At 42.7% G+C, this 24551-nt stretch overlaps 1 protein-coding gene across 1 annotated transcript in view; it reads right to left on the bottom strand.

Annotated features, from left to right (window-relative positions):
• IMPG1 (interphotoreceptor matrix proteoglycan 1) overlaps positions 1-24551 on the bottom strand; it is a 391168-nt gene that overhangs the window by 174338 nt on the left and 192279 nt on the right. The window contains exons 11-12 of the mRNA XM_083177174.1: positions 19835-19917; positions 18169-18715 (exon numbers count right to left, since the gene is read on the bottom strand). Of these exons, the coding sequence (XP_083033300.1) occupies positions 18169-18715; positions 19835-19917 (630 nt within the window). The remainder of the gene's footprint in view (positions 1-18168; positions 18716-19834; positions 19918-24551) is intronic.

The raw sequence follows: 24551 nt of genomic DNA, 5'->3' as shown, positions 1-24551 counted from the left end.
AATATGGGGATTAAAGATCCCTTGAAGATGGGATTTTTTTTAAACCAAAAAGGGATACTGCGATTCTCCTGGATATATTAATTGGGTGGCCCCCCTCCCCCCTTCTTTTTCTCCACCCAATTAATATATCCAGGAGAATCGCAGTATCCCTTTTTGGTTTAAAAAAAATCCCATCTTCAAGGGATCTTTAATCCCCATATTTACATATTTTGCCAAATCACTTGTTGCGCATGGTGAAGTGATCCCCTCTTGCAGCCCCACAGGCTACATTTGATTGGATACTGAACCCTAAGATTTGCCACCATACCCCACTGGTCTGCCCAAACCCCCTCCGAACTTGGAAGCCAAGCAGTGGAGGGCCAGGTCAGTACCCAGGTGGGAGACTCCCGGGGAAGCCCCGGTGTGGCAACATCGCGATTAGGGGTAAGGGCCGCCGTACCTAATATCAAATAAAATACCTGCAACAATGACTGCCGGAGTGAGTGTTTATTATCAACAATATACTTACAATTTCTGAGGCTGTGTAACTTTTTCTCCCCCCATATTACCATTCAGGTATATTATCCAATGCTATTAAGCACCAATTATTGCATACGAGAGGAGAACTCAATCATTTCACTGCCTACTATCATTGGTAATTGTACCTCTGATAAAAACAGTGCTTCAATGACATATTAAAGGTGTGACCAATCTGCGAATTTTCCTTGAACTAAACCAGTACAAGGATCACACTACATTTTTTAACATTTTCAATCCTAGTTAACCCCTTGTGCCACCCTATTTTAAATAAAGTCTAAAATAAAAGTTATGTATTAATTATCTAATTTAATCATTATAAAAGAGTGCGCCCAAAAAGCGTTTTTGTTTCTTTCTTTTTTTGTCGGATTTCTTTTCCTGACAAATAAAAACCCAGTGTCCAATCATTGATATTTAAACGCTGGGCGCACCACCAACCCCCTCAACTACCAGAATTCATCAATAAGTGTAGTTTCTCAAGTTGGTTCTCTAAGTATATACAGATTTCCAGTCTGTGCGGATCTCTAACCCCACTTCTGTTTATCATTAAAAGGCCAACTAATCCGGTCCCCTTCTCTGCATCTAGAGAATGCACTATTTATTAATTTAATTCAATATTAATAAAGTGAATAATGCCAAGCAATGGTCTGGTGCTGTATTATCCCATTAGCCTTTCTATTGGGAATAAAACCCACTAGATTATTATGAACCGTAGAGGGCAGAACAGTATTCAGATGGGTTGCCAGAGTTTTCGCATAAATCGTGATATTGGTATTTAAGAGGAAATGGTTCCATATTGAGCACAATTGAAGGCATTACCCTCTTTAGGAATTTCTATGATCATAGCTTTAAGTGCCTCCTTGAAGAAAGAGTCACCAGATATGATGCCACTGAACACTTCAGCAAGATAAAGGGAAACTACAGAGATAAACATTGTATAGTAAGTGGCCATAAAGCCTTCAGGGCCTAAGGCCCTTGATCACATCAGACATCTCCTGCATTTTTAGTTTTGTCACACTTCGGTTCAAGGGTGAAGGCTTAGGTAGTTGGTATTAGGACAAATAATCCCATATAGAGTCTGCAGGCCCCCACACACTACAACGATTTTTTGGCCGATTGTCCGATTCTGACCGATCGTCCGATATATCGGCATGAATTGGCCGATATATCGGACGATTGGTCGGAAATCGGACAATCGGACAAAAAAATCGTTCTAGTGTGTTGGGGCCTGCCAATGGAGGAGTGCTATTCGTGGAGGATGCAAGATTATACAGCTTTATGTAAAGCTTATGGAACTCCCCAGAATTATAGGTAGGGATCATGGTGAGTGAGATTTGATTGCAAGAACATTGTTCTGTGAAATTCTGGACTGAAGACTAGATGTCAACAACTGCCTTATCACCTTTTTTCATAAAAGGTTTTATTGAGCTTTTTAAGAAAGGACTCAGCTTTAGCAGTAAGCAAAAGGCCAGATACTGTATCTGCAGAACCTCAAGCCTTAAGGTGCCCACACACACTAGAAAGATCTGCGATTGTAACATGTGCGCATAAATTAGCCTTGACATTTTTTGTCCGTCCTGGACAAAAGATTTCAGGCAAGGGCACATCTTTACCAAAGATTTTTCTTAAGATCCCGTGAAAAAAACACATCGGCCTCCACAGTACAAGTTTTCATCTGCTTGAGGGGACAGAAAAATGCAGGGCAATTGGGAGGAGATAGATGTGATGATAGGTGGCAGAGAGGGGGTAGATAGACGCTGGGTTTTAGGAAGGGGATAGAGAGATGTAGGGCATTAGGGAGGGGATAGAGATACACAGGGTGGTAGGGAGGGGATAGAGATACGCATGGCGGTAGGGAGGGGATAGAGATACGCATGGTGGTAGGGAGGGGATTGAGAAATGCAGGGCGATAGGGAGGGGATAGAGAGAGACAGGACAGTAGGGAAAGGATAGAGAGATGCAGGGCGGTAGGGTAGGGAGGTGACAGTGAGATTCTGGGGCGGTAGGGAGGGGGGAGAGAGATGCTAGGCAGTATGGAGGGAAGAGACGCTAGCCGGTATGGAGGGGATAGAGAGATGCTAGATGGTGGGGAGAGAGACGCCAACACCAATAATCACCAAATACATATATAAATATAATAAATGTCAAATTATACAGCTGCTCCTCTGAAACCTTCTGGCTGTCAGGCTGCCACTATACTGAGAGAGAAACTATCTCTGGTTGTGCTGGCAAACCAGGAGGGAGTTACTATCTCAGCCTGCCATTGCAGTCACTGCATGTCCCAGGTGGGCCATGGTCACCCGGACACCACCCCCATCCCCACGCGTCAGCTTTCACACTCACCTGCCAGCCGGCCGGTGCTCACACGACCTCTGTGCTGCAGTGATGACCTGTAAGTTGGGTAGGAGCCTGGAACCCCCTGCATCAGTAGTCACACGGATTCCATGCTGGCAGATGCCCAATATCAGATCAGCAGTTACCCAGAAACCCCCTTAACTCAGGCCGCTGTCATTCATGAGCAGACAGCCGGACCCCACTGCCCGTCTACTACCTGGTAATCTGGACCCCCGCTGGCCACTACCCTATCCTCCCTGCTAGAGATTACCAGTGGGCTGGCCGGCCAGGACATAATTATATATTAAAAAACATATGAATGGTGCAGGGGGTAGCTTGCTGGGAAAATACGCCTAAAAAATTCATATTTGCATAGTAAAATACGAATTTTTTAGACATATTCGTATTTTTGCCATTTACTATGCCAAAAATACACTTATTCGTATTTTAGGCACATTCGTATTTGTATTTACAAATACGAATGTCTACACCAGGCATGTCCAACGTTGGCCCTCCAGATGTTTTAAAACTACACATCCCAGCATGCTTTGCAATAGTTTTAGCATTCTCTAATAGCAAAACTGTGGCAAAGCATGCTGGGATTTGTAGTTTCACAACATCTGGAGGGCCAACGTTGGACATGCCTGGTCTACGCCATCGGAAAATACGAATATGAATCACCATTCAAAAGAATAATGATTCTGAATTTACTAAGTGGTCGTATTGAAAATACGGCCGCTAATTACCGTATTTCGGCCGTAGTGGCCGTAGCCAAATATGCCAGAAAAATAGACTTCAAATTCCTGGCGTATTAGGCTTCAGTGTAAAAAAATAGAAATAAAAATTAAAAAAACGGCGTGGGGTCCCCCCAAGGACGTAACCAGCACCCGGCTGAAAGAGCCGGGGCTGGTATTAAAAAATCATGAAACCAACCAGATAGGGGCTCCCCCTTTTTTTTTAAAAACCAGCCCCAGGCTCCAGGACCGGTTCCCAAAATACGGGGGACAAAATGACTAGGGGTCCCCCGTATTTTAAGAACCAGCCCCAGGCCCAACCAGCCAGCAGGGTAATGCCACAGCCGGGGGGAGACTTTTTATACAAGTGCCTCCAGCCAAAGCATTAATCCTAGTGACAAGTCAGCCTGGCCAGGGGTCCTGGGGAAGTGGGGACCCCCCAATAAAGGGGTCCCCCCTCCAGGACTTACCTGACCAGGCTGAAGCCTGGTGTTGTCCTCGATGCCTCGATTGACTCTTACATTGGACATTATTGGGTCTATTCGATTTTTTATTATTATTACTACTACTACTCTTCTTTCTTCTTTATTCCTTAATGCTATTTGTCACTGACCTACAGAGGTCTAATGTACTTATTGTAAAAGTTGAAGTGACCATTGATTCTGATGTCATAATTGAAAACAATATCTGTTTAGAACCTTGGAGCTCCTGGGAGAAATCCATTTGTTTGGAAATCTTTCATTTGAAAATATTTTTTTTTCCATTAAGAGCACTACACAAAAGTGGCTGCTTCCACTTGCTCTTCCAAGAATCTATCTTTTCCTTTTATGTTAACAAACTATATTGTGGTTAATGATGCTGTGGACTTCATGTAGTCACTTAATATTTCTGTCCTTAAGTATCATCTGCTGGGAGCTTTATACATTGCAGTACAGTATATCAGTTTTCTTTTAAAACATGGCCTATTGTTTCTTGACTTACTAATATGTTCAGTAATCTACAAGATCTTGGAAAGGATATTAGATCTACACATTTTATTAAGCTTATGGGGGTACTCAATGCTGGATTTTAACTGTTGGAATGTCCCGACATTTGGAATCACGGGGCGTTTTCAGCCACCTCTTCTGCAACTCGACAGGTGGAATTCAATGTTTTGCCTGTTGAGTGATGAAAAGGGGTCATGCCGGCAAAAACGACTGTTGATTGTTGAGATTCGACAATCCACAGCCGTTTTTGACAAAACAGATCCGACTAGTTTGAAAGTCGGATCTGTTTTGTTAAGATCCGCATTAAATGTTGATGGAAATGGCAGCATTGAATAGGAGGCGGGTGCGGGCGCTTTTTGCAGAAATAACACTCGGGATTGAATAGCTCCCTTAGTCTGTCCTCTCTTATGTTATTCTTGTAACCAACAAATTTATTTATTTACAGTTTCTTATATTGCGCAGATATTCTTTATTGCATAAAGTCCATCAGAATGCAAAGGTTCCTGGTGTGCTGTATGATATGGTGACCCAGCAGTTTGGCCAGAGGTCAGGAGGATGGGAAATGTGAATGTATGTGGCCTGTACAATGGAGATGTGATTGGATAGGAACAGTATATAAAGGTTAAGTGGCTGGTTCTGGAATTTGATAAGCCTCTCTGAAGAGGTGAGATCTAAGGGAACGCTTGTAGGTTTGGAGACTGGAGGAGAGTCTTATTGTGCGTGGGAGAGCATTCCACAGAGTGGATGCAGTCCAAAGAAAGTCCAGCAATCGCTAATGGGAGTGAGTAATGAGTGTGGATGAGAGATCTTGGGAGGAGCGAAGAGATTGGGTTGGAAGATATTTTGAGAAAAGAGAAGAGATGTCATTTGGTGTAGTTTACTTTATGGCCTTGGTTTGTGGCCTTGTGTGTAAGTAAAAATATTTTGTATTGAATACAGTAGAATACAGATAACCAATGATGAAACTGACAGAGTAGCTTTGCAGACGATGAAAGTCTGGCTAGGAAGATTAGCCTCGCAGCTGCATTCATGATGGATTGTGTTGGTGAGAGTCTGTATTGGAGAAGGCCAATAAGTAGACTATTGCAATAATCAATGTGTGAGATGATGAGAGCATGGATTAAAGTTTTAACAGTGTCTTGTGTAAGGTAAAGGTGAATTTTGAATATGTTTTTTAGGTGCATGTGGCATGATTTCTAGACAGATTGAATGTGGGGAACAAAGGAAAGTTCAGAGTCAAGGATGACACCTAGGCAGCGAGCTTGAGTGGTAGGAGTGATTGTTATATTCTCAACAGTGAAGGAGATATCTTGTTGGTAATTACTATTTATTGGTGGAAATATAATTAAATCTGTTTTTTAAATATTCAGTTTGAGGTGGTGAGATGACATCCAAGATGAAACAGCAAAAAGGCATTCAGAGAAACCACCCAAAACAGATAAAGACAGGTCCCGAGAAGGTAGGTAGAGTCGAGTATCATCAGCATAGAAATGATACTGAAATCCAAAAGAGCTGATTAGTTTGCCAAAAGATAAGGTTTAGATTGAGAAAAGCAGAGGACTTAAGACTGGGCCTTGTGGTACTCCAACTGATAGAGGTAGCGAAGAGGAGGTGGAATCAGAGAAACAAACACTGGAGGAGTGGTTAGATAGGTAGGATGAGAACCAAGAAAAGGCTGTGTCTTTAAGACCTAGAGATTGTAGTGTTTGTATGAAAAGTGTGTGGTCAACAGTGTCAAAAGCAGCAAAGAGATCTAAGAGAATAAGTACTGAGTAGTGTATTTTAGACTTAGCAATGACCAGATCATTCACAACTTTAATCCTTACTGTCTCTGTGGAGTGTTGGGAACGAAAGCCTGACTGAAGCGGGTCCAATAAGTTATGAGAGTTAGGAAAGCGTGTTAGGCAAGTGTAGGCAAGTCTCTCAAGTAGTTTGGAGGTGCACTGAGAGATGGGATGGTAGTTTGAGAGAGAGCTTGTGAAAGTGGTTTATGATGTAGAGGGAATTCATAAAGAAGATATACTTTTCTACATTTCCCTATATGTGAATCCTGTTAACATGTTTGGTAATGAGATGCATGAAAATTTAGAAAAAGTTTGAACCACTTGAAATCACAATTTACTAGTTCTTCTATGATCTATCATGATACAATCGTCAATTGACTCCAATTATTATCATCATCATCATCATCATCATCATCTATATATATCACACTACAAGGATTCCGCAGCGCCTGACAGTACATAGATGAGCAAAAGAACAAAACAAGAAAATAGTGATTTACAGTACAAATGCAAATTAGGACAAGTACGTGGTAAATAAATGACAGTTGCAGCAGCAGACACTGACGCAATTAAAACAGTGGCAGAGATACAGTATGTTCTTAGAAAAGCATGAGGAGAGAGGGCCCTGCTCATTAGAGCTTACATTCTAAAAGGTATGGGGCAGATAAACTGGGGTCACACAGCAGGGATAGAAGTGAGCATCAACGGAGGGTTAGGATGAGAAATGGTTCGATTTATTGAAGTTGGTCCTGAGAGCCCGTTTAAAGTTTTGTAGCGAGGTGGCAAGTTTGATTGGGAGGGGTAGAAAATTCCAGAGATAAAGAGCACAATGGCCAAAATACTGGAGGCAGTAATGGGAGGAAGTAACCAGTTTGCAGAAGAGGCCACTTGCGTTTCGGAGCAGAGAGGGCGGGTGGGAGTGTAAAGAGAGACAAGGTCAGATACAGTATGTAGAATACATGATTAAAAACGGCAATTCATGAATCCTGTTTTTTAATTGTGTTAGTGGTTTGACATCTGTATTATCGTCAACATGTATATTATACATTCCCTTCTCTGCCACTACTGCCCTATAATGATCTCTCACCACCATTAAACTCAAAATAATCTGTAGAAGTGAATAATACACATTAAAAGTCATGCTACAAGACTGATGTGGCAACAAATAAAGAAATAGATTTAGCACTAAACATTTACTAACTTTCATTTTGCAAACATTTATTGAATTCTATTATTCATTATGGAAAGTAACTGTTTAAGATGACAGGTTGTCATTAGCTTTTAATTCTGTTTTACTTTCATATCTGTCATTTGCATGCGAGAAGTGTGCTGTGCAATACAACAAATGTACACAGGGTTGATGCGAGCAGAAGAACATTTCAGATTTATTTGCTATTTGAAACAATCAACCAGATGCACAACACCAAAAACAGTATGTCAGCTGAATGCTATAGAAGCCAGTGAACGTGCAGGGAATCTTGACTAATAGAAAGCCAAAAGCGGTTACAAATCTTTTTACAATGTGTCCTTAACTCTTTAGTCTATGATGCATTTATGAAAAGCAATCCCAAATTCCATCTTATATTATGTCCCTGACATCTAACTTAGTAACAGAATATGTATTGTTTGCCAACATGAAATGTGCAGTAGGACTCATGATCATTGGCATTTTACAAAGCATATGTAACATGTAAAACACATGTAAACACAGCTGAAACTAGAATCTAGGTTTAAGATTAGAGTATGATTAGATTTATTGTCATTACACATGTACAACAGGGTAACAGAATTCAGTTTGGCATCCAACCAATTACAGTATACAGTAAATGTAAAAGGTAATCCCAAATTACAATATAGACATTCAAATGTAAAAACCTAAAACATCAAATCTCAGAATTGAATAGTCTAGGAAAAAAGTATTCTTCAGTCTATTTGCCCTAGTCCTGAGGCACCTTCCAGAGGGCAGAAGTACAAACAATTCTTGACCCGAGTTAGTCGGTTCTTTTAGTATATAGATTACTCCGGCCACACCTACATCCCTTAATTTCAACGGTGTTTGTAATGCGGGTGTGTGGGGGGGGGGGGGCGACGGTGTATGTAATGCGGTGGTGGCATCGGTGTATGTAATGGGGGGAGGGGGGCGGCAGTGTATGTAATGCTAGGGGGGGGGGAGCCTCACCTGCTGCTTTCTGCTGGCTCCAAATGCCGAGCTGAGTTTCTGCAGCCAGGCGTAGGGGGAACAGGGGCTGGGAGCTCACTGCTGCCGCACTTGAAGGCCCATGGGAGGTTTCTCGGAGATCAGCCATTTAGCGGAAATTGGCCAATCGGCAAAAAAATCGTTCTAGTGTGTGGGCACCTTTACTGGTGTTAAGAACCAGATTATTATCAATTACCACAGACAGCCAGATGTTGTATCTCCTTCCTGTAGGCTGACTCATCATTGTTGCTAGTAAAACCAATCCCCACTGTATAATCTGCAAATTTAATGATGGTATTTGATACAGTAAAGGTGCCCACAGACTAGAACGATTTTTTGGCCAATTGGCCGATTTCCGATAAATCGGCCGATGTTTACCAAAATTGGCCGATGTCGGTTGGATGTGCGCTCCCACGGGTCTTTTGCTAAATCTTCTGATCTTACATGCTGCATGAAAGATCAGAAGATTTAACAAAAGATCCATAGTAACGCATATGGGATCTTAAGAGAAATATTTGGTAAAGATGTGCACTTGCCTGAAATCTTTTGTCCAGGACGCACAAAAGATTTCAAGGCTAATTTACGTGCACATCTTAAGATAGCAGATCTTTCTAGTGTGTGGGCACCTTAAGAACTGAGTTGCAATCGAAGCTAAATATGGAAAAAAGATATGGACTCAACACACTGTTTTAAGTGTACTAGGACAGATGTATCCCAAAGTCTATTGGTCAGAACATCAACAATCCAGTTATCATAGGCATGCGCACGGGGGGTGCCGGGGGTGCACAAGCACCTCCTAATGACCCCTGCAAGATTGCAGCATATCCGGTCCACAGCAGCAGCAGTGACAATGCGGCTCAGCCGGGCTGGCTGCTGACCAATGCTTCGGCTGCGTATTGTAGTTCTCTGCTGCAGCCCGCCCACCCGTGTACAGCACATATCCGTGGGTCCTTGAGAGATAGCCCACATCAATCAGGCACTAGAAGTTGCCTGTCCACCTTTTCCCCCATGCTCCTGTCCTAGCACCAGCGACGCTGAGTAGCCTGCAGAAACAACAGAAAGCATTGCGGCATGCGGCCATGGCAGCAGCATTTGCATAATTGCATTGCGCCCAGCCGCATCCTTAGCCAGTGGCAGCAGCAACAGGGAGCAGTAAACCCCCACACCAACGGTAAGATGCTCTTCACTGTGGGGGAATGGTACGCCTAGCAGTGGCTGCCTGGGGGTGGGGGAATGTGTATATATGTTTGAAAGAGGCTGTTTATGGTTATATATATATATATATATATATATATATACTGCATGTGTGTGTATGCTTATATGTATGGAGGCAGTGTATTGATGTATGTATATGTATGTATGACAGAGGCTATGTATGGCTGCATATATATGTACAAATGGAGCCGGCCTTGTCTTTGCAAGGGCTGGCGAAACTATCGCCAGCCCCCGCTAGCCACCAGCTCCCGCCAGGGGGCACGTGCGCATGAGACGCTTGCGCGCCCGTGGCAACAGAGTTCCCCCTGGGTCCCCGCCGACGACGACGGTCCCCCCCTCGCCGCCCCCGACCCCCCCCCCCTAACCCTGCCCATCTCCCTGAAGCGGAGACAGGCAGGGACCTGCTTCACCGCTGTCGAAAGACTGGGACGTGCGTGCGTGTGAGACGCATGCACGTCCCTGTCAGATGGAGCGCCTCTCCAACGGCGATTGCCAGCGGGGACATTCTGGTGATCCCTAGCACTGAAAGAGAGGCACTCCATCTGGATGTACTGTGTGTGTGTGTATGTACTATATGTATGTATGTAATGAGGGGATGGATGACAGAGGCAGTGTATATACATAGTGTTCCCGCTAGGCTGTTTTAGCGGGGCGCTGCTCCCTGCCCGATTTTTAAAGTGAAAAATGCGCCCTGCCCCTCTGGCAGCGCCCCGCTAAACCAGCCTGCCTTTGTCCCCGCTGTTTTGACCGGGGAAGCCCAGCGCCGCTGTACATAGCGATGCCCGGCACTTACCCGGCAGTTTACAGCCTTCCGGGTGGCCGGGTCCGCCCCCTGTGCATGACGCCGCCGGCCACGCCCACCCCTGTGCATGACGCCGCCGGCCGCGCCCACTCCTCTGCGTGATTCTGCCGGCCGGGCACGCCCCTTTTCGTCACGGCGCGGCCCGGACACGCCCCTTTTGTGATGTTGGCGGCCCGGGCACGCCCAAAATAGTGACGTCGGCGTGCCCGGTCCGACCCCCCCGCCCTGCCCGCCCTAGTTCCTAGAAGGAACACTATATACAGTATGTGGCTGGATTATAAATCTACAGTTTTAACATATGAAAATGTCTGTGAAGTGCTGCTTGCTTGTTTGTTTGTGTGCTTCATATGTAATTCTGTGGCACTTTCCATACAGCATTGCTGGTGCTGTGGGGGGGGGGGGGGGGGGCAGTTGGCAAGAACCATTGCATTGGCCATGTGGGGATGACCATCAAGAAATCAGGGAGCTGGCGTGTTTAACTGATGTGGCAGCTGAAGTGGCGTAGGAGCTCAGGGTTGGATTGTGCCACCAGCAAAGATCTTTCTCAGATAATCCTTTAAAGGCCCCACTCAAATGATCCCCATCTGATACATAGGGGCAGATTTATTAAGCTTGGAGAAGAGATAAACTGGAGATAAACTGGAAATAAGGCAAAAGGAGATAAAGCACCAGCCAATCACCTCCCAACTGTCATTTTCAAACACAGTTCATTGGCTGGCACTTTATCTCCTTTTGCCTTATCTCCAGTTTATCTCCAGTTTATCTCTTCTCCAAGCTTAATAAATCTGCCCCATAGTTCCGCAGCAACGAGTATCTAGGTAAGCAGCACTTATGTGGCATAATAAGTAATAGACTGTGTGTGGCATAATGTGTAATGGGCACCACGTGTTTCAATTAATGTGTAATGGGCATCACAGTGTGTGATATAATGTGTAATGGGCATCATGGTGTGTGGCACAATGTGTAATGGGCATCACGGTGTAATATGTAATGGGCGTCACAGTCTGAGGCGTAATGGGCATCACGGTGTGAGGTACAACGTGTAATGGGCAGTACAGTGGCATGTGGTATTATGGCATGTGGTATACTATGTAATGGGTGTGTGACGTATAATAGGCATTATCGTGTAAATATTTGGCGCAAGCCTTCGGCGCGCACTGCACCTACAGGATTGTCCATATTTTACAAAGATTTCTCAAGCCCTGGCATAATGTGTAATGGGCATTATGGTGTGTGGCATTATGTGTAATGGGTATTACTGTGTTGATAGACACGCCCAGTAGGAGGTGATAGACACGCCCAGTAGGAGGTGATAAACATGCCCCTCCAATGGTGTACCCCCTAAGAAAATGGGCTGCGCACTTCTATGCAAGTTACACATAGATCTGATACCCAAGTCTGCGAGTTTAGTAATTAACTTGACCAGAGTAACTATATTAAATGAAGGACTGAAGTCATCAAACAGTTGGGCATATGTATTATTTTTATACAGGTGTGCTAGCACAGAGTGTAACAGGATAGAAACAGCATTGTGGTTTGCAGTGCAGAATTCCTGTTTACCACATCACTGGTAGGAACCATAATAGTAATTTTAAAAAACATCAAGCAAAATTGTAATGCATATGCAAGTCTAATTAAATATTTATCACTTTTAAAACCTCAGGCATAATATTTTATTTTTACAAAAAATATTTAGTCACAGCAATGTACTGTATAAAATAGCAGTACATTGCTCTTTGATACAGTACATTGCTGTGACTAAATATTTTTTGTAAAAATTAAATATTATGCCTGAGTTTTTAAAAGTGATAAATATTTAATTAGACTTATATATGCATTACAATTTTTTGCTGTCAGGAAAGCAGAGCATGGAGTAGGCTTTTGTGATCAGCCATGTGCATTGGTTAGACCACAGGCTAATCACAGATATTAAAAAAAAGAAATAAAATAACACTAACCAGCATCCAGGGACTGGTAAACTAGCTAGTCATCTGATTGGTGTGCTCTGAAACCCAAGTCATCTGATCTGATAAGTGATCTAAAAGCCGGCACTTCCCAGCTGCAAGTAAGTGTATTAGAGGAGTGGGGGGAATACCCTGAGAGGTGCAGGGAAAGTATTTGCATGGGATATAGGAGAAATCCTTGTATTCAAATATTGCATTGCCAATTTAGGTGGTCTTATAATATCCCTTTTGCATCTGAAATGCAAATTGTGATAAATATGCCCCCAAGTATTTTTGCTATATACATTGTTTTGAGGGTGTTTAGAACATAACAACAGTGGTGTATCTAGGTGCCACGGTGCCTGGAGCAAGGGAGTGATTCGCCCCCCCCCCCCAATTTGTAGTAGGTGGGGCTCTTGTGCGGCAAAAAGGGGGCGCAGCCTAACATTATACCACACACCGTAATGCACATTACACAGAAAGCCGCATGCCGTAATACCAATTACACATAAGGCCACACCTAATGCCCATTACATACTATATAACAAACCGTAATGCTCATTACACATTTGACACATAAGTACTACTTACCTACATGCTTATTGCTAGGAACTTCATGCTCAATGCCAAGGGGCTTCATGCTCCATGCCAAGGGGCTTCACAGGGCCGTCTTAACAGCAGTGTGGGCCCCTGGGCAAAGCATTAGACTGGGGCCCTTACCCATACTCCCCTCCTAGGGGTGGGGGGTGCAATCAGCAGCAGCTTTGATGTCCCACGGGTGGCAGGGGCCCGGGGGTGCTCTATCTTCCACTCAACATGTAGGACCTGGAGCAGTAACTTCTGCTGATTACTCGTTTACTGCACAGGTGGTGGGAGGGTGAACACTAACGTGTGGAAGGGGGCACTGAGCTGAATGAAGGGTCCCTTGTAAATGACTTCCAGGGAGGTAGGGGGGGTTTATATGAAAGGGAGGGTTGGATAATGGAGTGGGCTTCATATTCGTCAGTCCCAACTCAGAGCTGGCCCTAGGCATAGGCAAACTAGGCAATTGCCTAGGGCATTTGGAATGCCTAGGGGCACCAACAGCTTCTGATTATTAAAATGATATGCAGCATGTCTATATTCTGTGTGTGAGTGAGGTTGTATCTGCATATGAAATAGTGTATTCATGGAAATCACTGTAACAAAGCACTCCGTATGCAGGTACAGCCACAGTCGCACACAGAATATAGGCATGCTGCATATCTTTTTAATTATTGGAAGCTCCTTGTGTGTCCTGGTCACATAGCGATGACAATAAGATGAATTTTCAGCAAAAAGGGCACCCAACGTTAGCAGAACTGGCCAGGAGCTGCATGGCCTATTGAGGCAAGATGTATGAGGAAACATCTGTATCCAAGCAGAGGCAGAGGTCACAGTGTTAGCGGCTGTGCGAGTGCTGTCTGCTGGTGGGTTAATTTTGCAATAGTGTTCGGCATATGTGTAAGGGGCTTTATGTGTGTCATGTATAAATGCATTAATAATGTGAGACATATGTGTAACAGGCATTATGTGTGTCATGTGTATAAGGGCATTAATAATGTGCAACATATGTGTAAATGGCATTATGTGTGTCATTATTTGTATGAAGGGCATTAATAAAGGTTGGCATAATGTGTAAGGGGCATTATGTTTATAAGGACATTAATAATGTGTGTCATGTGTAAGGGGCATTACTGTGTGGTATTATCAGGGATGCTGAGAGAAAGGGGTAGGGGGTACAAATTACCCAGGCCAAAGTCTGATGGAAGGGTCCAGTGGGGGCCCCGGGACCCCTCCCCTTAAGTGTCAGCAGCAGCTGCAGCTCTTCTCCTCTGCACAACACACACTGCTTTGTGCTGGGTTGCAGTGTGGCCATGGAGGTGCTTAAAATACAATATTTTCTTAGGATTTTTTTCTAAGGGTATAATGTGAATAATGTGAGGAGTAATGTATATAAGGTAAAGTGGTACTACTGTGTGATGTAACGTGACTTGCACTACTGTGTGGCATAATTTGAATTGGGGGTACTATTGTGTGACCATGCCCTTTCTAAGCAAGAACATATCCCTGCTTGGGCTGCGCACCAAATGTGTGCACTGTTTTTATTTAAAATATTGCGGGTAGGAGCACCAAAATGATGACTGCTATGATGAGGGTTGATTTGTGCTGGGAAAGGGGAGCAGGGTCAGAGGCGGAACTAGTGGCGGTGCTAGGGGCACCAGCCAAAGTCTTGCCTAGGGCGTCATTTAGGCTAGGGCCGGCTCTGTCCCAACTTTCAGGAGTTGCTGGGGACTTGGGGATCAGAGATCAGGTGCCAGAGCAATCCAATGACAAAAATATAAAACTATACATCAGACGTTTGGAGCTGGAGCAGGGACCGGCTGCTGGAAGGCTAATATTTCTGGTTCTTGGTATGATAGAGACAAGTCGCTAGTGTCAACAGAAAGGGGAGAGTCCCAGCTTTTGGAATTTACTCTCAGAGAGTAAATCTAATGCTGGCCACACATCAGACCAACTTTCCTCCAACCATCCAACTAGTTGGTTGGATGGAATAAAAATCTGGAACTGGATAGGAGCAAATGTAATTTGTAATTAAGTCATCTGTTTCCCAAATCAGACAATGTACTGTAGTTGGACCTATTTGATTTAAACAATTTCATGGAATGTTTTTGTCCATTCTCCTGAGTTTGTAAGCAAATTGCTTATTGGCATTTACCCCCATACAGTACCAGATTTTCAGTCCAACCAACCAACTAGTTGGGGGGTTGGAGGAAAGTTGGTCTGATGTGTGGCAAACATTAGTCAGAGAGAACCTGAGAAATATGACTGGGAAATGCAATTAACAGGTCGGATGTGGACTGCTGTTTTGAAGTTAGATATCTCCAGTTCCCCAGGGCCGATTTTCTAAATTCTGATATCCCTGAAAAAAGGGGATCCTCAGCTATCAGCGAAGTGCCCTTATACACCTGGGGCCCCTGGGCAAGTGCCCATTAAGCCCATACGAAATGACGGCCCTGGGGCTTCATGCTCCATGCCAAGTGGGACTGAAATAGTTTGTTGCCAAGGGGAACTAATATTGCTAGTTGCCATGGGGGGCTAAAATTGCTCACTGTTGCAGGCACTGTACGCACTGAGAGATAAAGAGAGATTAGGGGTTGAGAGATGGAGGGGAGTGAGGGAGAGGTTTGAGAGAAAGGGGGTAAGAGGAAAAATAGAACAGGAGAGAGAAAAGAGGAGGGAGGGGTGAGGAGAGAGATGGAGATGGGGAGAGAGAGAAATGGGTTTGAAATGGATGTGAAAGCAAGACAGGCATCACTGACAGGAAGGAAAGGGTCAGAGGAAGGAGGGGGAGAGAGAGGGAGGGAGTGAGAGAGAGGGGAGAGGAAGGGAGCAAGGGGTTAAATAGAGTTGTGACAGCCTGACAAGCAGGTCTCTCCTGCACATGCAGAGCCAGGTCTCTGGGGGAGGGGGGGCTCTTGTAGATAAACAGCCTAGTCTGCACAGTCTCAGTGCTTGGTCTCCTGACACACAGCACTGGGTTTCCTGCATTAGTTTAGTTTGTCTTTCGCACTGGGGCTGGTCACTGGAACATGACGTCAAGCCACAGTGTGCACGGGGGAGGCTGGAGCAGAGCAACAACATATTAACTGTAAGAAGCAGCCGGAGAGCAGCCACAGCCTGCCTCCGGCTTTCACAGGTCATCACACCTTCACCCTAATGGCGCCAGCTCCCCACCGCTAGGCTCAGCTGGGCAGAGCAGGGAGAGGGCATGGGAGCGGGCTGCATGACTCCAGCGCCCTTTGATGTCCCGGGGCCCGGAGCTCGTGCTCCACATAATATAGGCAACATCACTGACACAGTAAGAAAACTATATCCAATCAAAAGGTCGTTACCGTATGTAACTTTTATTTCCCAGTCTATTCTCCCAATTGTCTTTTCTACTGTTTTCTATTAAGAAAAGCCTGTCTTCATAAATTATTTATTTGTAATATATTATATATTACTTTTTAATACTGATATTTTAGACTTTGTATAAACATTTTGAGGTTTAGATGTTTCCTGAGCTTTTAAATTGGAAATTATTTTTACAAATAAAATCTCTCTCAAAAAATGTGGACTATGCAGACTCTCATAATACCAGGACATTGATGATTCTATTAAAATGATTTCTCAATATTTCCCTTTCATTAGTCCCCTGCAAAGATGTGTTTGTAACTTAAGACTTGTGCTTTAATTGTGTTATGTCTTGTTCTGTGCACCCTGTACTGTTTTAATGTGTTCTATATGTACGGTGCTGGCTGGTGCAATCACCATGTGGCGCCGCTGAATGGCTGCCTGGGTGCTGCACAGCTCAGTAATTATATGCTCCCCTTGTCCGTGTCCCTCATTAGAGTACATCTAGTATATATATATATAGTACTGTTACTGGCTACCTAGCTGGCTATGCAATCACCATGTGGCGCCGCTGAATGGCTGCCTGGGTACTGCACAGCTCGGTAAATATGTTCCCCATGTCCGTGTCCCTTATAAAGAATGCATCTAGTGCATATCTAAACATGATGTGTATGTGTTATGTATATCTGTACTGCCATTGTTATTTGTTCCTTGTACTGATGACCCTTTGTGTTACAGTATGTGCATTGTTATTTTAAATGCCTGTAAAGCGCCTTGAGTCCTGTTGGAGAACGTGCGCTATATAAATAAAACTTACTATAAAACAGATGAGTATTCATACATCTAGTATCCATGAAGCCCACCTGATCAGACTTCTACCCATGAGCCTGGTCCTATTATAGCATATTTACTTGCATTCTGGCAAATTCAGTTTGGGACATTGTCACTCATTATGATGCACTGGGCTGAAAAGTGGGCCCAAATCGGATGTGTATGACATGCCATCAGGTTGGATGCGGGTACCGTGCGCATCGGACCTGATTCGCAGGTTGGACTTGCATGCAGGTTCGACCTCTGACTCAAACCCCCTCCTGGAAGCGTGTAACAGGGGTCACAAGCAACACATCACATGTGAAAGGACCACATATATTGCATGTGATCCTGCCACCTGGGAAGGTCCCAGGCGGCTCAATGGGGATCGGATGGCCATACACTGCGGCGATACATTGTAGTTGTGTATGGTCAGTTTTACGGTTTCCCTGAAATAATATACAGTATCTTAAAAATCTATGTGCAATGTACAGTATCTAGCAAACAACATATGTCTACAGTAAAAGCTTATGGATTTTGTTCTTACAGTATCAAGGTGGACCCTAGCTCCCCATAGCATTTATTTAAATCTACTGCATCTGGGACAATGTACACAATAATCTGCCAATATACTGTACATGTTCTCTGAGCAGGTAGCCAGAATTCCAGAAATGTCTTTCAAAATAACAGAACATACTATCTATGACAGGCATGTCCAAACTATGGCCCTCCAGCTGTTGTGAAACTACAAGTCCCATCATGCCTTGCCACAGTTTTGCTATTAGGGAATGCTAAAACTATGGCAAGGCATGCTGGGATGTGTAGTTTCAGCTGGAGGGCCACAGTTTGGACATGCCTGATCTATGAAGTACATATGTCCTCATTTAAGTCTGTATAATTAAATACAGTAATTTGCATATTTTAAAACTTACCGTCTCCAGATGGTGCCTCTACCGTGAATGGCAATGTAACAATTATGTTGTCCTTGATGATATTTTCTGTCTTTTGTCCAGTTGGTGTTTCCATTGTTGTGTATTTAAATACCTCATTGGTAGATGAAGGTATAACCTCATACCATATGTCAGGTGGTGTATCACTTGATGTTGATGTACCAGTCCAGGTATTGTCTAACATAGCTTCTACTTCATTTAATACTTTACTCTTGGTATATGGAGTTTCCAAAGGCACTGTGAAACCTTCATTAACTTTATTGTCAATGTCTCCAATAATCTCCTCCAGTAAAGGAGTTGGAAGGTCTTCTTCAATTTTATGCTGAAATATTGGTGAAGTCCCATATTCTTCAGGAAAAAAAGTACTAGGATATGAAACTATAATAGGAACCGTTTGAGCTTCTACGGCAATTTCATTCACAAGATCTATTGTCTTTTCGTCTGGTACTGGGAATTCATAGTCTGATGCCTGTTCCACCACTTCTACAGAAAGGTTATCTAGTGGTAATTCCGCAATTAGTACTTCATCCTTAAAAAAGGTAAGTAAAACAGATAATGTTGGAAAAATGTGTAAATGAGAAAATATTAATTTGTCCTGCAGCAATAATTACATGTACACATGCCACCTAAAGCTATCGTACATTTTATTTATATATCGCTTGGGAAATCCCATTGTTTCTGATCTCTTGGGCCATCTAATCCACTTAATGGCAGCCTAACAATTTTGTCAGGGCTAAAGAATAATAAGAGGTCAATTTACTTAAAGTCAGTGTTAACAGATTTCAAATTGATCTAAATCGATGTGTTTCAGAGGCTAAATCAAACATTTTAAAATCAATATCACAAACTATGTTAGTAAATGTGTGTTTTAACCCCAGAAAGGCAACATGCATTCGGGCACATGCATCCAACAGCTCTAAAATTCTGTCACAATACAATTGCTGTCTGCACTCATGAGCAGGGCCAACTGTCACGACTGTCAACGTAGCAAAATATTGCTATGAGCAGAATACATACAAAACAGTATACACAACTGGAACAGAATATCTGTACCCTGGTAAGTACTTAGTAAGATATGACTTGAAAAATACAAACAATAAGTATATCATACATGTTACTGCAGGTGTACATGCATGCGCCGGTGTGCTGACAATTTTTTATTATTGTTTCATTGCACTTCACCACTACACAAATGGTATATGTGCAATCATAAAGATAGAAACAGAGAATTTGAGAGCAGATAAGAACCACTAAGCCCATTTAGTCTGGCCAAAAGTCATGTACATGCACAAAATGACACACCAGTATTAATTTTTTGTCAGAAGCCAATTATCCTATCTGTATATTTTTGAAATATGAGAGGAAACCAGAGGACACCCATGCAAGCACTGGGAGAATATACAAACTCCGCACAGTTCGGGTCACGCTAGGAATCAGTACTGTGAGGTATTAACCACCACTCCATCCATTCCGATTTTACTTACCTTCTCTTTTTAAATAGATTCTTAACAAATTTGTACATATTGTATTGATCATTGTAAATTATGTTACTTTACATACTATGTTATACATTTTTATAAGCTATAAAAGATCAAAAGATGAACACAATAAGGAATGTGTTTACATTTTTAAATAAAAATAAAATTACCAAATCAGTCTTCATATTCATTGTTGACACAGTCACAAAGGGATTAATATCGCTTTCCAGAGGATCTAAAGATATATCTGGTTCTAATGAAAGAAAAATGCATAAGGAATTAGATGGCAAAATGTTACTATAAAAATCATATACACAAATTATTCATGTAGCCATTTTAAGAAATACCAACAGTGGGGAGGAAGAATTGTTACAAATCTTTGATTCTATTTATTAATATTGCTGCATTTTAGTGTTATGAACAGCGTATTGCTTGGTTATTTTTGGTTGGCGTAGTATCAATCGCTTCCAAACAGCATCCAAACATTCCAGGATCCAGTTGACAGCCACCTGATCCAGGAGACAGTTAGATTGTGTGTACGTACAGGAGTGAGCAGAATAATCTAACAACTCTCTCAATCCTGGTGGGACTTTACCATGCTTTGACCCTCATTCAGGTTGACATTGCAGCTTACTGAGCACCTGAGAAACCACCCCGCCGAATACCTGCCCCCCCCCACTGCTGAATCCTCTCTGTACAATGCGCATATCTCTGCTAGCAGGAGAATTTATTCAATGGTCACCCACCATCTAATGATTTCTCCTGCCTTCGCAAATAGAAGTCATTGGAAACTTACTTTTATTTGCAAGCGCTACAAGGAAGATGAGGCCGGCAGCTCGTCAGCTGCCCACCCCCCACCAGGCATCGGCCCACCTGCATACACATAAGAATATCCAGTGTTTTCATGGGGATGACAATGCTGAGCATTCCCATGGGCTAGCCCCATTCCCGCCGCCATCCACCCGGCCCTCCATCTCCACAATGAACGTCCCGGTGAGTGTGTTACTAGTCAGAGATGTTAGTTACCAGGGTCTGCACATGCCCAAATACTCGCTTACTTATGCACAGATCCTCCACCATAAGAATGGGGCCAAATTTGCCCCATTCCGAAGAATGTTGAATTAGACCTTTTTTCTGATATCCGGTGCACAGAAAAGGGAGCGATTTGCGCATAAGAGTGTGGCATGCATCAATGCTGGTGGTTTGGAAGGAAAGAGAAGGCACTTAAAACTTACCTAGTCTTCCCACCCCTTGCATGCAGACAATGCCTAACTAAGATTTCATCCCACATCTCAATAATTTGGGCACATCTACACATGATGCTACTTCCCCATTACACAAAAACAGCAAAATAACATAACTTAAATAGTCAATAAAACCTGACAGCTCAGTTGCCGACACTGAGCCAACAAAATTACCACTTTGGGGCAGCATGGATAGTGTATAGTTAGCATGGATACTGGTTAGCATTACTTCAATGAGGTTATGGGTTTGATTCCCACCATGGCCCTAACTGAGTGGAGTTTGTATATTCTCCCCGTATTTACATGGGTTTCCTCTAGGTACCCTAGTTTACTCCCACAATCCAAAAATATACTGGTAGGTTAATTGGCACCCAACAAAATAACCCTAGAATGTCTGGGTGTGTGTACATGTGGTAGGGAATATAGATTGTAAGCTCCACTGGGGCAGGGACTGATGTGAATCTTCAGATATTATCTGCAATGCGCTGCAGAATACGTGTGCGCTACTGTATATAAGTAACTGGTAGTAACTGGGTAGAGTATAAAACTTTAAAATCTACATTTTTTTATTTTTCCAATATAATATCCCTTTTACAACCTTTTCTGTTATTTGGATTATTTTTCCTTAGCACCATGATGTCAAAAACTGCCAAAACAACCCATTTCCTAAGTTAATAGTTAATACTGAAAGCTGTAAATGCTTGGCACTGCAAATGTATGCATGACTAAGTGGCTTTCCAGACCCATTTGAAAGTAGACAAGTTTGTGTTGTTTTCAGGAGGGCTCTTTATCTCAAGAACCAGTTGAAAATCCCTCTTCTAATACTAATGTAGTAGTAAGGCTTTGATCGTCTGAAGGTGACTGAAATACATGCAAGTTTATTTCAGCAGCCAAAATAGGAAAACAGTTTCAAGTCAAAGTCAGCATGTTCACAGGATACATGAAAATAACTTATTTTTACTCCATTTAAAAGGCAATTTTATTTACTACGCTCAACTATTTTCCAAGGCCTGCAGCTTGTCCTGTGCAATAAAGGGTCACTCTACTGTCTGGTTTTCCATTTGGACTGAAAATGTCACATTACTCGCCAACAATATTTACCTTCAGCCATACATCAGAATTTATTATCTCCAAATACCATTCCAACTCTGTCGCAATGTAGAATATCCTTGGAATTGTAAAGTACAGATAGAGCGGGCATCATCCTTGGCCGGCGCCGGTGATAGAGACTGGGACGCGCATGCGTCTCAGTATCACGACGGCTGGGCAGCGTCTCCCTGCCCAACTCCGCTTCAGTTGGGGGAGGGTCGTGAAGCAAGGGGGACCAGCGGGGGAGGCGGCAGGGACCGTTGGCAGGCTCCGTTTGCAAAGGGGCACGTGAGCGTCTCGTGCACGCGCTCCCCTGGTGGAAGCCAGCTGCTTACGCCAGCCCCTGCAAAGATGGAGCTCGCTCCATCTGTAAATCAGACCATGTAAGACAATTTTCACACTAATTGGCTTACAGTATTTCTAGACATAACCAAGGAATTTGGAAATGGTAATCCATGTGCAGTTGTGCTAAACGAGACCAGCTGATTACACGATTGTTAGCTTTGTAATGTTCTCCAATGGGCCTATTTTTTCAGTTTTGGTAAATAATTTTTACAATAAATGCAAAAGTCAGTATTAGTGGCATCGTTAATGTACAGTAAAATATCCAACTTCAATGACTACTGTATTTTGAAGAAGTAGTGTAGTTCCTGCATGTTAGCCATGACTGCCATGCTTGAGACTGTGCCCGAGATATAAAGTGTCCCTGGAATTTTGATATTAAAGGAATGCTGTGTGATGTGGAAGGCAAGAACAGGCCATGGGACCTACTTATTTTCATTAAAAATAATACAATATTAACTTGTATGACATTTCACACATCCATGAAATTACAAAACTTGTTTATGTGAAATGTATTTTAAATGATAATCTTCAATAATTAAGTTAGTTAAGTAGCGTCCACAAAAAGATGTAGACTACTAAGGTAATTTATGCAGGGAACTATTCATAGCTTTAAGTAGTTCGGCATTGAAAACCTACAGGATTTTTTAATTTGTTATATAAGCAATGAATCATGTGTTCATACTGCTAGATTTTTATTACTTGTATTACTTTTGTATACTGGTTTATAATACACACTGCACAGCATTCATATAACATAGAAGGAAGCAGGTAAGCAAAATATTGTTGGAGTGCGGCTAGTAGCTGGGACAAATATTTATTTCTAGTGCAAAATGTACTGTATATTATTCTCATTTAGTACACCTGCACTATGTGTTTTTTATTCCCTACCTAAGATTTTTTTCCCTATTGGGCACCTGTGTTTTACTTTTTTCCTGTTTGTTCCACCATGTGTTTGTTTTTCCTTATTTTGGCCAGTGTAATTTTTGTTTATACCTATGGGGTCTAATGAGTTTGGCTTTTTTTTCTTATCTAGGCTGAGTTTATTTTTTCCTATTGTGGGGCTGTGATCCATTTATTTTCTATCTTTGCCAATGTATTTTCTTTTTTCTGATTGAGACCAAAGAGTTGTTTTAAAGCAAAGTTTACAGTATGTGTTATTTTTTTCCTGTGGGGGCCATTGTGTTTTTTTTCCTGTCATGAGCCAATGTGTTTGTTATTTTTCATGTGTAACCTACAGATGTAGCTAGTGTCATTATTGTTACATCCACTAAACCACATGACCCTCTATTTATTAGTGTGTTTTTACTAATAATTACAGTAAAATGCTTAGACTGACAAAATTAATTGGTGAGATTTAATAGGATGAGAGATCCAGAAAGTGAGATATTTGGGAAGAAATCTCCAGTTTTTTTAAAGTGGCAATCATTTACACTGCAAAATCAAACTGGTTTTGCAGTGTAAATGATTGCCGCTTTAAAAAAAACCTGGATATTTCCTACCAAATCTCTCATTTTCTGAATATCTCATCCTATTAAATCTCACCCTATGTTTTAGAAATTTCAATATGTGGAAAAGTACATGAAATATGTAAGTAATAATCCAATTTACCATCAAAACCAAAATGTAACCGTAGGTCCTTAATATAAATAAAACATTTTAAATGCATTACAGCAGTCTGTAATTTATGACAATTGTTACTGAAAAAATTTAATAAATATCAAGACTTCATAAACTGTATACCTAATAGGGAATTATATGGGGAGGAAGCTGCTGGCATCCTGTGTATGTGTATAAATTTAATAAGCCAGCGAAACAGTCCATATGTTGCCAGGGATTCAGAGGCGTAAATTTATCACAGTTGTCTGGAGGCAAGTTGGATTTTGGCACAAACACTCCTTAAAAAAAAGGTTATTGCATTTTTGTGCACCATCACTTGTTGCAGCAAAAGGGTGAGCAGTAGCAGACTGGATCCATCCTGTCCCATGTTGCAGGTGTTAGCAAGGATACAGGGATAGAATCAGTGGCGTAACTAAAGGGCCGCAGCCCCTGCGGTGGCAGGGAGGCGCCGGGGGTCTGCGGGCGCTGTTGTTTCTTTGCCAGCTCTCCACTGCTTGTGGGTGCAGCGGGGAGCTGGCAGGGGGGTCCGTGCGGCGCGGGGGTACCTGTGGTCAGGGACTCAGGAGAGCCTGGAGGTCCCTGTGGCGCTGAT

The sequence above is a fragment of the Crinia signifera genome, chromosome 3 (genome assembly GCF_055691185.1).
Source record: "Crinia signifera chromosome 3, ASM5569118v1, whole genome shotgun sequence".
Classification (NCBI taxonomy): domain Eukaryota; kingdom Metazoa; phylum Chordata; class Amphibia; order Anura; family Myobatrachidae; genus Crinia; species Crinia signifera.
The sequence above is the reverse complement of the archived record's forward strand: the minus strand, read 5'-3'. Positions and strand labels throughout refer to the sequence as shown.